The sequence below is a fragment of the Gigantopelta aegis genome, chromosome 10 (assembly GCF_016097555.1).
Source record: "Gigantopelta aegis isolate Gae_Host chromosome 10, Gae_host_genome, whole genome shotgun sequence".
In the NCBI taxonomy this organism is placed as follows: Eukaryota; Metazoa; Mollusca; class Gastropoda; order Neomphalida; family Peltospiridae; genus Gigantopelta; species Gigantopelta aegis.
The window spans coordinates 18,354,139-18,368,351 of record NC_054708.1 but is presented as its reverse complement, the minus strand read 5'-3'; the positions used below and the strand labels follow the sequence as shown (position 1 = coordinate 18,368,351).

Genomic DNA, 14,213 nt, shown 5'->3' with positions numbered 1-14,213 from the left:
CGATCCATAGATGGGCGTATAAAAACCAGTCACATGACCAGTGATACTTCCCTCAAAGATTTAACTAATGAAAACTAAGAAGAGATAGCATTCCATCCAATAATGAGTGCAACATATTGCAATGATACTTTTAAATTTTCACTTGTATATTTCTGTACACTTGTCAGAACATATTTTGCTGGAAAACATTATTATTGAAAATAGGAATAAAGCAGTCTAGTTATCATCATGTAATAGAACATTTATTGATAATAATTCTGGTAATACCAGATTTTATGTACCCCGAAAATGAATACAGACTGACGACAATGAATTGCTTGGTTCCATAAAACCTGATACTGCCTTCACCAATACAGGGTTGAAAATCAACATGAAAACCATGGTCGCCAGCAGGACCAGTTGAAGAAAAATGTTACTGGCCCTTCTCAAATTCAACTAGCCCTCCAATTATCACACTGAAATTTAACTGCACAGCCACATACAAAATTAGAATTTTCTTTGTTAATTAATAACCATGTGCTCACCGTATACAGTCTGTGTCAAAAGGAAACTGATAATAAATAAATGAATAAAGTTAAAATTCATATAAAAGCATGTTATTAGGTTTTAAACCCATACCAACTTAAATAACATATTAAAAAAAAAAAAATCCAGTATAAATAAAACGTTTTACCATTATACTGTATACAGATTCAGTCTCATTTTTAATACAGGGGTGAAGATAAAATGCTAGAACGGTATGCAGCTTAAGTAAAAGTGGCAATCCTCTACATGGTGATACAAGGGGGTGGAATAAACTTTGTAGCGATGCAAGAGGGATAAAATTCATGGAATCATCCACTATTTTGCCAAATGCCCATTCGGCTCTGCATTGTGCAAAATGTTTTTTGTCCTTCAGATTACCTAGCCTTAAAATTGCCTTAACAGGTATCAGAAAAGAAGATTTAACCTATGCAGTTTGATGGTAATTTGTAAGAATTTTCTTTTTAAATTACACTGAACTTTTTCCCCCAAAAGGTGTGTGTCTGTGTTGGTGCACACACACGTGTGCATTTAATTTGGATATTGTAAATTCTACAGTAGTAGGCTACAAATAAAATCACAACTGAAACAAAAAAATCAATAAAAAAAATCAAAAACATTTTACCAATATATATATATTTTTTTATCATATTACAAAGCATAAAAGCGAACGTATTGTTTATTACAGTAATCTTTGGACGGTTATGTCATCATGTAAGTCTTTAGATCTGATCTGTTCTTATTTCATGTTTCATGTACTATGTCTTCTGCTGCCATATGTAATTCACGCCAGCAAAAATGCGGTGTATTTTGTCACATTTGATTCAGTTTTAGTGCATTTCTTTATTAATTGGCACCATACTTGCCAGATTCTAAAATCGATGGTCGCCCAATGGACTATCTTTGTAAAATTCTTAGTCGCCCCATGCCAATAAAGGTCACCACGGGGGCGACTGCTATTTTTAACCCTGCTAATTAATAGTCAATAATTAATAATAAATACAATGCTAATAAACTCTGTAAATGATAACCATGTCAAACCATGTGAACAGTGCCATTAGTAATCGGTTCCATGCCAGTATTTAAAAATATTTTGTAGATTAATCGACAAATATTAATTATATATATATTTTTTCCCTATGAAAAAATACTGCTGTTAAACCAAATTGGATTTCATCGTAATAAATAATAATAATACGTAGAGGGAAACCAGTATTATAAAACCATGATGCCAACAGCAACTTTATTTTTTTATCATGGTGTCAAAAAGGACATTGACAATGTACCATTAGTTTGTTATAGCACATCTTCTACAATACTGGAGTTAAAAAATAAGATGAATATTTTTTTTAATTCATTAAAAAAATTGCATGTATATACTTATATTTATATACACTATCAACAAATTCAATTAGAACAGTATGTCCATAACAAAGTTCCTCCAAAACATGATATACGCTAATATATATATAGTATTTTGGATATGAACTCTTCATATCCTCATTTTCATGAGGTGCACTAAAAATTAGTTACACAAAACTAACACTTGTTAGTGACAGGCAAAAGGATAATTCCCACATTTCCAGAGGCCTGTAGTGAACACCTCCCACAGTGATCTCAGAGTAAACATACAAAAACCACAACAATACAGATATAGAGAATAACTAGTTAATGACCTGTAAAGGTAAGAATGTGAAATTTACCATTCGATCAGAACAGAATAAAGTCGATATCCTACGTTATTAATTAGTTATTTTTATCTTGCAGTCCATAAAAATAAGTGGTAAAGCTATTATTAAATTATATTATTTCAGCTACATTGTACCATGACCTAAAAGTCAAATGAGCAATTTTGTAATGTATCTATGCATGTCACGTCACATGCACGACCGTATAAGTTATAATCTGCTAGTATACGTTTATGATTTTGCTTCAATCAGTCAGCATGAATTGACCAATAAAAAAACGTGGTTGCAGGATAAAACAAAATAAACAACTTTACACTTCACCACAATATTTTATGTAGTCAACAGTCATGACCAGTATTTTTTTTTTGAACATCAAGTTTTCTTCATACATGCCTGTATTGTAGGTTATTTCCAGTACTGGTTTATCCTAGTAGCACATGTAGCATGTGCTATGGGCCCTGCGGTGACGTGTAGATTTATTTTTCCCCCTCTCCCCAAGGGGGTTGCAAAATATATATTCTGGGAAGGAGTTCCCACTGCTATTTGTACTACAGGCCCCGCGGATCCTTAAACCGGCTCTGGTTATTTCTACAGAAAAGGCTATGTTGAGATCCTAACACAGCTCTGTAAACTATAAGTGAACAGCAGTATGGTTCTCCCTACCCCCACCCCCCCAAATCATTCTGTCTGTCATAGTTCATACCAATTTGCTTTCAACTACTTCAAGATGATAAATAAAAAGTAGTTCCATACAGATAGTTTCATAAAATTATAATTCTGTCTGTTCCTTCGAATAATTCATAACATGCTTTACAAGTACAAGGAAAAAATACATTTAAATGGATTTTTATATGTACAATGAAAAAGTACACAATGATAAATATTTAAGTTATACATATTTACAGTTCATACCGAATGACATAAACTACACTGAATACATGTTTTGTGAAGTCATCTTCAGAAATCTAACTTTTGACTGAAACAGTAATAAGAATGACAGATCAGGGCTCGAAAATTGAAAAGCAATGCATTTTTTTTTCAGGTCTAGCAGGTGAAGTAAAAATTCACCTGCTAAAACCACAAAACAATTGCAGGTAATTTTTAATGATTATCTTATCTGCTACTTAGCTCGTGATTATTTTATATGTTAATTCCATAATGGTCTAAAGCACATCTCAGCAGTCCTAAAATTTCTCACTATTCCAAACGCTCCCTTCACCCCATGCTATCTTATTTCCAGCAGGCTATAATTTTTTCTTAGCAGGAAATATTTCTTTGACATGCTATTTCAAAAAAAACCCCAGCAGGCCATATTTTACTTCCTATTTCAAGCCCTGTATATGGACATAACTGAAATATAATGAGACATCTTTATAAAAAGATACAACAGATATTACTGTATCCCAGTACAGGAATCAAATAAAAATAAAAAGTGGGGGTGGGGTTGGGGTGGGGCACGACATGTGTTGCCTTTGGTTTAATAACACAAATTAGGGCATCAAGGCAAATTGGAGGGGCATTAAGGCAAAATTTTCCTTTAAAAAGAGGAGCACAAAAGCAGGTTACATTCTATGAAGTTTTCTCAGACAAAAATGACATCACCCTATGGAAAGTACATGGTGGCAAATCAATTAGGACACCCCAGGATTTTTCTTGCCATTGACCACTTCAGATTTTCCGGGACACAGTGACAAGTAAGGAGGAAAACTATGGCTCTTTCTGTCGGTGCTGTGGTTAAATCTGAACCCTGCTATTGCCATCTTAACAACCTGCTGCTTCAGAAATGCAATTGCTTTAGTTGTAGGTATTATGAGCCGAAAAACTTGGTGATATGTGCATTTATCAAACACATAAGGATGTTTTATGTATGGACAATTATTTCACAATGAAGGTTCAAAATGAAGACGGGAAATATTCATACACCCACTTTCAAAAAACCGCCCAATTCCCTTTTTTCAGGCAACTTTAGGAATAATTAGTGCCAAAGTCTATAAAGATGAGAATACACCAGATTCTGTCTCTTCACCGATAACTGACAGTAACTTAGTGGTTGGCATAATTTTAAGTACTTAAGAGACCAATAATTGGCATTCAGTATTGATAATAAATGACATATCATGTATCAGAATAATTTTTAAAAAAATTACAATTAAGTAACTTACTTCTGACCCTTAATTTCTAAATGATTAAAATATTTTAGATATGGTCTATCACTATGTAACCATATTTGGTCATTCAAACTTACAGTAATTCCTTGTTTTCAGTCTACTTTGCTTTCAGAGTATGAACATGATCTGATAAAATTACAAGAGAACTGTTTGAAATTAAAGACAGAGACATTATGAAATACTCTCAACAATTCTCTCACAAAATAATCCCAAATGCCTCTCAGTGACATTATACAGTAAGTAGCTCAAAAGTTTATTTTGGGAAATATCTGGTTTCACTAGCTTCTGAGAGATTCTAATCTGGCTTTCATGGACTCCATCTCTTCATCAGATTCTTCTGCAGGTGCAGATGTGGATGCAGTGGCTCCCTCTAGTTCACCAGTTGGGAGAGAATCCTTCACAGCAGCAGGGGCATTGCCAAGTGCACCTATGAATACATACATTAAAATCACTATAAAATTAGAGATATTTTAATAAATATGAATGAAAAATGAATATCAAAAACTGAATGTCTATTTGATAAAATTTACACTTTTGTCTACTAAAAATCGGTTCATGCCACTAACTGTTAATTGCAGTGAGAAGTCAAAGATGTTATAATATTTTTAGACCTAATCCAAATTTCAAAACCAAATCACACAACAGATTTCAAGACACTTGGTAACTTGTCAAATTTCAATTTGGCACAAGACTGACCATCAACACATGTGATGTTTGCAAATGATCAGTCAAGCGCCATTTGGTTCAAGACATGCATCATTTCATTAAAGGCACAGATCTTTGTTTCAGCCCATGGAAATTTAACACCAAGTTTGGTTCATCAACAAATCTCTAACACATCTGTATAACGTTAATATAAAATAAACCAAGACTCTGTGATGTTAAAACTGGAAAAACAGATCTAGTAGCTTGTCTCAATAACCGTTATTTTGTCAGTGGCATTTTAGAATTATGGAAAATGCATTTCACGATATTACAAACACCACGAACACAAGAAATACTCAAAAGTACTGAAACTGATAATCCAAACAACAAAAATTAAGTAATGTCTTATTTCAATGATAAAACCCCCCGTATCTAATTGCGAAAAATACACGATAGTGTATAAAAACCAGGGTCTGTCACTTTAAATTATTTTCCAATCATAGCTTAGTGCTCTGAAAGTCATGCTGGGAATCTCCCACATGAATTTATTTCCACAATGGCTGTAAAATAAGATAGATCTTATAGTTTAGCAAGAACATTAACACAGACCTCCCACATAATATTTAGTTTTGTAGCTACTGGGTATAATAAAAAAGAGAGTAAAACCCAATATTTTCTTTTAACAATGAAAATAGCATAAACTACATTATTTTTCTGACTGAAACCAGACCTAACTCAGATACATTATCATGGTGCTGAGATGCTATCCAACATTTATTCATTATGATAATATCATATGGAGAGGCATTTATATAGGCCTAATGCCTGTTTGTTGATCTACTTAATTTTTTATTGAATAAATAGTTTTTAAACAATAATAATATCATATCCAAATCAAAATGAGTGCACACAATTGAAGCTTGAACAATGCTTTGTACCTGCGGTAAGATCAAAGAGCATTTTTTCAACCTCCTCCTCAGCCTCGTCGTCCAGTTCAGCATCATCCATCACAGACTCCATTGTATCATCAAGCATCTCCTCGATGATTCCAGCCTGAACAAACATAGCACTATGACCATTACCTAGCACAAGGCTGGTAGGTACAGGGCCCGCAGCCCGGTACCGGCTCCCACCCAGAGCAAGTTTTAACGACTCAATGGGTAGGTGTAAGACCACTACACTCTCTTCTCTCTCACTAACAACTAAGAACTAACCCATTGTCCTGGACAGACAGCCCAGATAGCTGGTGTGTGCCCAGGACAGCATGCTTGAACCTTAATTTAATATTGGCACAAAAATAAATTGAAATAATAATAATAATAATATGACTTAGTCTAATGATCCAGCAATCTACAGTCTGTCCCACCCTCCTACAAAAATTAATTTTGTAAATAATTTCAGTTTGATTTGACGTAAGAAGAAACAAAAGTGGTTTGGAAATTAAAATAAACAACTGATTTTATGTGCAATTTCGAAAACAATCAGCTCAGAAATAAATAACTTGTAGTAAACCACATAGTATAAAAAAAGGCATTCCACATGGGAAGGATTATAAAAATGTAAGTTACAAACAATACAAGTTATAAGCTATGTAATAGAATGACACACAAACTGATGAACATTTAAAAATCCTACACTGTTTAAAAGTCCATAACAAAAATGATCACAATTTCATTCCTCTGTGAATTATTAAATGAAAACATGAAAATATGACTTTTTAAAAAAAGGTTAAAATATTTTTGTATTAAAAAAATATAGTCCTCACCCTCATCATTTCTTTCTGCATTTCTCTCATGGTGGCCTGCAATTCGGGTACCTTGACCAGCTGCTGCATGCTCTTCATGACATCCGCACTCTTTTCCAGTGATCCTGCCATCCTTAGTGTGGCTGACAAAACATTGATAAAAACAATTATGCATTTTTAATGGTACTTAAAGACTTGTCACTTCAAAATTCCAGGGCATGACAATTTCACAAGTAAATGCACTATGAGTGTCTTAAATGATATCAATTATACATGTATTATGTAATTCACTTAAATTATTGGAGTAAGACACTGTGTAACCAACATTCTAGTTATGCCAGTTTATACTAACTTTGTTAACAAAGATATATTTTGACTATTTTGACAAATAAATATGTCAATTCCTATGACTTCTACACAGTCAAACATTGCTGATCCAAACTGGGGTTTTTTTCTAAACAGAGTTTAGATTATAACTTTTTTTTATTATTGAAATAAATATAAAGAATTGTCTTTCTTGAATAACAAGACCTCAATCTCACCTAGAGATATATGAATTTTATTAAAATTAGAGGTATAATTATACCAGAGATGTTCGTCTGACTGATGTTTTACACTGACAAACATTTTCTTGTTTTCAAAAGTAATTTATTTTAAGACAGTGTATTACAAAATGTTTTCAAACATACAACTAAGAAATATTTGTTATTTAAATTCAGGCTTTCCTCGCCTACTCACCTAGCTGGTTTTTCATCTGCATCTGTATTGAACTGAGCTGAGCTTTGGATACATAAAGTTTGTTGACAACCTTATTTGACTTCACAATTTCCTTGGCTAATATGACACATGATTCCCTTTCACCTTTCTTTGCAGAATCTTTCAACATCCGTTTCGATTTTTCTTGCTCTCTCTGTATTGCTAACAAAAATAAGTACAAATAAAAATGCTTATTTTAATGTAAATGGTAGACAAATGTGTTTTTTTTTAATTTACACACTACAGTATGCATAGGATTTTCTGACATAAACCAGTGGAATGCATAATTAACTGAAATCATAGTCCTTGATATACGTTACATGTTTTATAGTAGGGAATTAGCAGTTTCCCAGATTACAACTAGTTTCCTCTTAATGCCAAATACTAACTGTAATGATACAAATATTAATGTTGAGACTTTTGTGCCAAGGAAACCCCTCCTAAGGGCAATAACAGTACTTGAACATAAAACAAAATCATATAGTTCACTGAAACAAAATAGTGTCCGTCCAGAAAAAATGTCAACAACTAATTGACATTAAATTATAACACACTGTGGCTTACATTTAATCTGTCTGTCAAGTTTGTAACCTTCTTTTCTAATACCATGAGTCCACTCTGTAACCTGCAAAGATGCAAATGATAAGCATGATGCACAGCAAACAAGCACTTGATGAATGAATCATATAATAAAGAACAATTTTTTTTTTTTAAAGGTCTTGACGTAGGTCATCAAAGTCAAAACCAAAGAGCATTTTATACAGCATCACTAACTAAATGTGGCATTTACACATTGTTTTATCTTGTTGTTACTAAGAAAGATTTTAAAAATAAAATCCTGTTCAGAAAAGCAGAATTGACGGAACATTTTATTCAGTATTGCATTGCAATTCTCTACGCAAGTTTCAAAGATCGCTACACAATTTTAAAACATTAACAGTAGTTGCTAATCAATTTTCAATAGACTACAAATATTGCTAATCAAGATTTTGAAAACAAAATGTTCCCTGATATTGTCTTCTAATTTAATGCCTCGCTTACTTGTGATACTGATAGGGATGTTGGCAATCAGGGAAAATATATTTTCATAACAGATGAGAGCCAGTTGACCTGTTTAATGTGTGTAGCAGTTTGGATAACGTTTCACCCCTCTACAAGACAATACTCTTTTTTTTGTCTATCAATTAACGTGCTACATCTTGCCAATATATTTGTTGCTATCGGTCTGACATGGGATATATTGCCCTGTAGGTTATAGGAGCAACTGCCAGCACCGTTCTTGGTGACAATTCACAACCGAATACACTGAACAAAAGACAATGCATTATCGTGTTACACACCCTCATAATGTGAGAGCAGTTTGTTAAATTACCTCTGGATGAGGCGGGGAGGGAGCCAAAGCGAGAACGGAACAATGGTATAGGATCAAACTTGACAAAATTAGGCTGAAAAGAAAATTACATAGGGTAGGTCTTCAACTCTCTGGCCTCCACGTGGCGAGCAAGGGGCAACAGTAACATTTAACGTACTGGCAAACAAGAGAGAAATATGTTTGTCTCCTCCCGCAACTTTTTTAGAAGAAAACTGAGAAAAAGATAGGTAAGTAACAGTTTAAAACTTAGTACTTATGTTTTAGTTACTTGTAGAGCAATTAATTAATTTTTATTTTAAAGTATTATTTTGTTGTTAAATGGAACACTGAAGGAAGAAGCAAGACACAGCAGTAACATTTTCCTTTAATTCAAAGTGAAGATCGTTTCAAAGTAAGTATTTCTTGGTCTCCATAAGCTGAAAATAGATCACAATACACGATTAGGGTGGGAAAACGTGATGGTAGTCGCTATTCTGACCGCAATTCCGTTCCGAGCAAAATTGCTTGGAACGTTCAGAGCTTGCTAAAGGTGTAATGCCTTAGCCCAATTAACATTGGCTTGTGCTAGCACATGCATTCAAGGTTAATCTTGATGAACTAAATAGTGGGAAACACATTAAGAAAAGTATTGACTTAATGTGCGCCCTGCATTACGTCATATCCTGACTGTTTACTTATCGTACCGTCATACAATTTCAATCGACATATATTTTCGATAGTTTGTTTATAACTGCATGTAACGCGAGATTATGCGAGATATTGCGTCACTATCAGCCTGAACATAAACAACAAAGTGTCTTTTTTCTCTCAATATTGAAAATGCTTTAACCTTCTGACTACTGCAGGCGAGATATCTCGCCCGATGTCACGTCAGTCAATATACTGTACACTGTATACAGTGCATTCCTCAATTCATATTTCCCGCCATTTTGCACATGACACTCACCGGAAACAGAAATATAATTAAAGAAAATTTTATTTTTTTCAAAATGGTGGCTTTTCTTTTGATTTTTTCAATTGAAAATACCTTGAAATTTTGAGTTCAAAAAGTGGTTTTCGGCAAGTATTTTCGCTTGACAACAATGGCGGCACGTCGCGGTCATTTTCAGGGATCAATAGCTGATTGTGACAGCTAATTTGATAATAAATTTGATCGTTTTACCACCAACGAAAATTATCAAATATTGCAATACGATTGTTAGTTCGGGTTTAAAAAAAAATTCTGGTCAGAAAACCACTGTTATCGGGAATAATGGACATAAATACTGGACAGCTGAAATTACAAAAAAAGACACGAAAATAATACTTACCGATTAATATATGAACTTTATTTCATATTTTTATAAAACAAAAGTGAATATATGTGAGTAAAAATTATAAACTTGTACCCACTCAACGTGGTTTTTGTTAAAAATTAATCCAGTAGTCTAAAGGTTAAGTCAAGCTGCCAACTTTGTTTTACTTATAATGCCATAAATAGTGTCCATGTTATCAGTTTTTCTTAATGCAATATTTTGGTACTAATGAAATGCCTCACATGGCGAAATCCAGGTATCACAAATCCCTGCAAAGTTATTGTCTGCAACAATGACATCTGACCTGCCAAAGTTAGATGATATACCATGTGATCATTACATTGAACAATAAAATTTATGTCATTCACATGTGCATTTACATTTACTACAAATAAAGGTGGTTTGGTGGAATTAGATTTATTGAAAATATATAATTCTGTATTGCCGTCAGAGTACATACGGTGACAATCTGAATTTTGGTGCCGTTGATACGTATAACAAGATGATTAGACATTAACTTATGTCGAAAACCTAATGTAAATATGTGTTCAGTGAACACCGTCTATTTGTCTGAAAATTATTCAATATTTTTTACGAGTTACAAATATTTTATGATTTTATTTTCAAAAAAAGATTTTGATGTAAATTACTGCACAGAGTATAGACCCCACACTACCATAACAAGGACAAAAATAGACAGCCAATGAACTATCAAAAACATATGACATTTGTGAAAATATAGCAGAAACACCTGTACGACTTTGCAGCGAGTTTTTTTGGAGGAAAACTCAGGATTCATGAAAAATTATCAGTTTTTCACAATAAACTAATGTGACTTGCGATAGGTAAGCATTATTGTATTTTAATTTTTTGCTTATTGTATCGAAAACTATAATCATATGACGCCAGGATAATAATACTGGTCTATTCTTTTAGGCACTTCCACCTGCGATTCCTGATTGGCAGGTGTATATTTGGTAGATTACTAGACTAAGCAATTGTCCTCATCTAGACACAAAATAATATGTAGGACCTACCGGTATTATTAACATCATAGGGTATTGTGCCGCGAAACGGGCCGTTTTTTTTTACGAAATTACGGAAATGGGATATGTTCTGATTCACGTTTACTGAAATACAGGAACCTGGCGATCTCGCCCTGTGTCGATTCCGCCCCGGGCGAGTTCGCCAGGACTTATTTTCATCGTTTGGCGAAGTTATCATACATATTAGACTTGCTAGAAGACATATATTACAACATATATTATAGTATATATCTACTGTCATTATCAGCATGTTTTTGTGCCAAAACTACAGGGTTATACCACTTATACTACTATTTTTGTGTTGGGACACGCTGTGGCGAGATCGCCATATTTACTTCCGTGTTGCATGTCTGTTTAGCGAAGTCGCCAGTAAATTATAACTCAACAATATTCAAGTTCCAAGCAGTTTAATGTTTACTTCATTAAGTAAATACATGTGCAGTAGTCATGTTTTGATTTTCTTGTTGTAAAATGTAATACATTGGTAGTTTACACTTCCGACGATTTCACTTGCAAGCCGGGGCGAGATCGCCAGGATTTGTCTTGTTTAAGTTTACATTTTAACGATTATTTGATATATACTAAATACTAAAATATGCACTGAACCGACGAGGTACATTTATGATACATTATACCGGAGACACCAAGCGGGAGCAAGCACGGAGAAGTCTGGCTGCACTTCTCTCACCACGTTCGTACTCCTCCCAATACTTGAATGTCTTAGCCTGCACGTTAACTGAATAAAACAGCAGTGTAATTAATAGAACAAGGCATGTTTTGTGAGTTCCGTTTTCCCAGATGCACACTGCGCTTTGACCTTCAATATTAATTCATATCACTATCAAGCTTTTATTTTACAAGTTATTTACAGTGACAAGATGCCAAAACTACAGGGTTATACCACTTATACTAAATTTAGTAAACCATAGATAAACATCTCCGATATCATTTTATACTTTTAAAAGTACTGATGTATAAAGATTTATCTGCTTTATTTAAATGTTCTGTCACCACGTGTCTTCTTTTTAAAATGTGTATATAGCTATTTTGAATTATGTCTGTATATATTCTATGAAGAACTCCTGTTGTCATCTTGTCACTGTAAATAACTATTGTAAAATATGTCCTCATATGCTGTCGTTTGACGGCCTGAGTGAATCGAAATAAAGTTTGAGAAGTTAAGTTATGACAGTGAATACTGTGCACACTGTAATCGGGGGTAATGGTGAACAGTTAATCAGTCAATCAAGATTAATCAAGTAATGATGGCATTAATTCAATAAATTGTGAACGGTTATCAGTAACAGCATTTCCATGTGTAATTACCATTCACATTAATTACCACTGTTTAGTTTCAACCAAAGGATGTACTCACTCACAGTAACATACAATTTAATTGTGAATGCTGTACATTTATTTATTTACTGTAATGAAATAAACGAATATGCATCACTCAATAAAATCATAGTGATTTGGCACAGCTTGTTGAAGTGGAATGGACAGAACTAATAATTACGAATATATCACATTATACAAGAAAACAAACAAGTAAGTACTGTTTATGTATTTATTATTAAAAAATTGCACATTACACAATAAAAACAAAACAATAAATGAATGTTGTCTTGTTCATATATTTATTATACCAAATTGAACATCAAAGTGTGCACTTATGACAAATAGTTGCGTAGTAACGTGTGACAACTTCACCCAACATAAAAATGCTACACTGAGAAAATCCTGGCGATCTCGCCACAGCCTGAAAAAGTGAAATAATAAGAAATGTAAACTTAAAAAATGTTACATTACATGATGAAAACAAACCATAAATGTGTACTTTACGTGTATTTATTATAATAAACTGTAAACTTAAACAAGAAAAATCCTGGCGATCTCGCCCCGGCTTGCAAGTGAAATCGTCAGAAATGTAAACTACCAATGTATTACATTTTACAACAAGAAAATCAAAACATGACTACTGCACATGTATTTACTTAATGAAGTAAACATAAAACTGCTTGTAACTTGAATATTGTTGAGTTATAATGTACTGGCGACTTCGCTAAACAGACATGCAACACGGAAGTAAATATGGCGATCTCGCCACAGCGTGTCCCAACACAAAAATAGTAGTATAAGTGGTATAACCCTGTAGTTTTGGCACAAAAACATGCTGATAATGACAGTAGATATATACTATAATATATGTTGTAATATATGTCTTCTAGCAAGTCTAATATGTATGATAACTTCGCCTAACGATGAAAATAAGTCTTGGCGAACTCACCCGGGGCGACTTCGCCAGGCCCAGGGCGAGATCGACACAGGGCGAGATCGACATACTTCGAAATACATATCATATTTGTTGATTTAGATTCTGTCTTACCATGTCTTTTGGCGACTTTTCTTGACCTTTACCGAAAAGTCCCATTTTGGTTATTTTATAATCTAAATGTTACAATTTTCACATGACATTAAAATTTCAACATAAAAACAGAGATCTAAAAACTTCCGTATTTGACAGACATGCGCATTCTCTGTTCCGTTTAATTTCCTCTTTCTTCGTCTCTGTAGTTTCCAGCAGTTAGATAGCAGCACCGTAGTCGTCTGACGTTTTTTCCAGTACAAAATGCTTTATTACCGTGCTTACAAAACGGGCCCTATGGGCAACCTAGGGAGACACCACAGCACACGTAGAGGTCTAAAATTAACGAGCTACTCTCGATTCACTAATATAAAAACCAATATTAGCTCGGCCATTTACCTTTCGACCGACCGTTCAAAATTGCGCCATATTCCCTCAATTAAAATTGCGCACCCTTTTCTCTTTGGCATTTAACTGCTCCATTCAAATTCCATAGCATCCCCCCCCCCCCCCCGCTACCGATTTGATTGGGCTGCTGGTGCTCCCTTGCACCTGCCAGTGCAGGCGGTCCCTCCTCTCCCCTCCCCCCACCTTTCCTGTCATGGACGGAGG

At 34.0% G+C, this 14,213-nt stretch overlaps 1 protein-coding gene across 1 annotated transcript; it reads right to left on the bottom strand.

Annotated features, from left to right (window-relative positions):
• Window positions 1-1,178: 1,178 nt before the first annotated feature.
• On the bottom strand, window positions 1,179-13,796 carry LOC121383283 (charged multivesicular body protein 3-like). Its single transcript, XM_041513201.1, has 6 exons — window positions 13,623-13,796; window positions 8,088-8,148; window positions 7,506-7,685; window positions 6,789-6,910; window positions 5,962-6,076; window positions 1,179-4,805 (listed from the first exon to the last, which is right to left on the bottom strand). Exons 1-6 carry the CDS (start codon window positions 13,665-13,667, stop codon window positions 4,657-4,659), a joined length of 672 nt encoding a protein of 223 aa, XP_041369135.1. The 5' UTR covers window positions 13,668-13,796; the 3' UTR covers window positions 1,179-4,656.
• Between the last annotated feature and the right edge of the window lie 417 nt (window positions 13,797-14,213).

Bases quoted from the DNA above. Each gene is read 5' to 3' on its own strand.
- LOC121383283 (XM_041513201.1), bottom strand. From the start codon at position 13,667: ATGGGACTTTTCGGTAAAGGTCAAGAAAAGTCGCCAAAAGACATG. The intron at 6,911-7,505 runs GTGAGTAGGCGA...ATGTTTTGTCAG, and splicing joins GCAGATGAAAAACCAGCTAG to CCACACTAAGGATGGCAGGA. The intron at 4,806-5,961 runs GTACAAAGCATT...ATGTATTCATAG, and splicing joins GCTCTTTGATCTTACCGCAG to GTGCACTTGGCAATGCCCCT.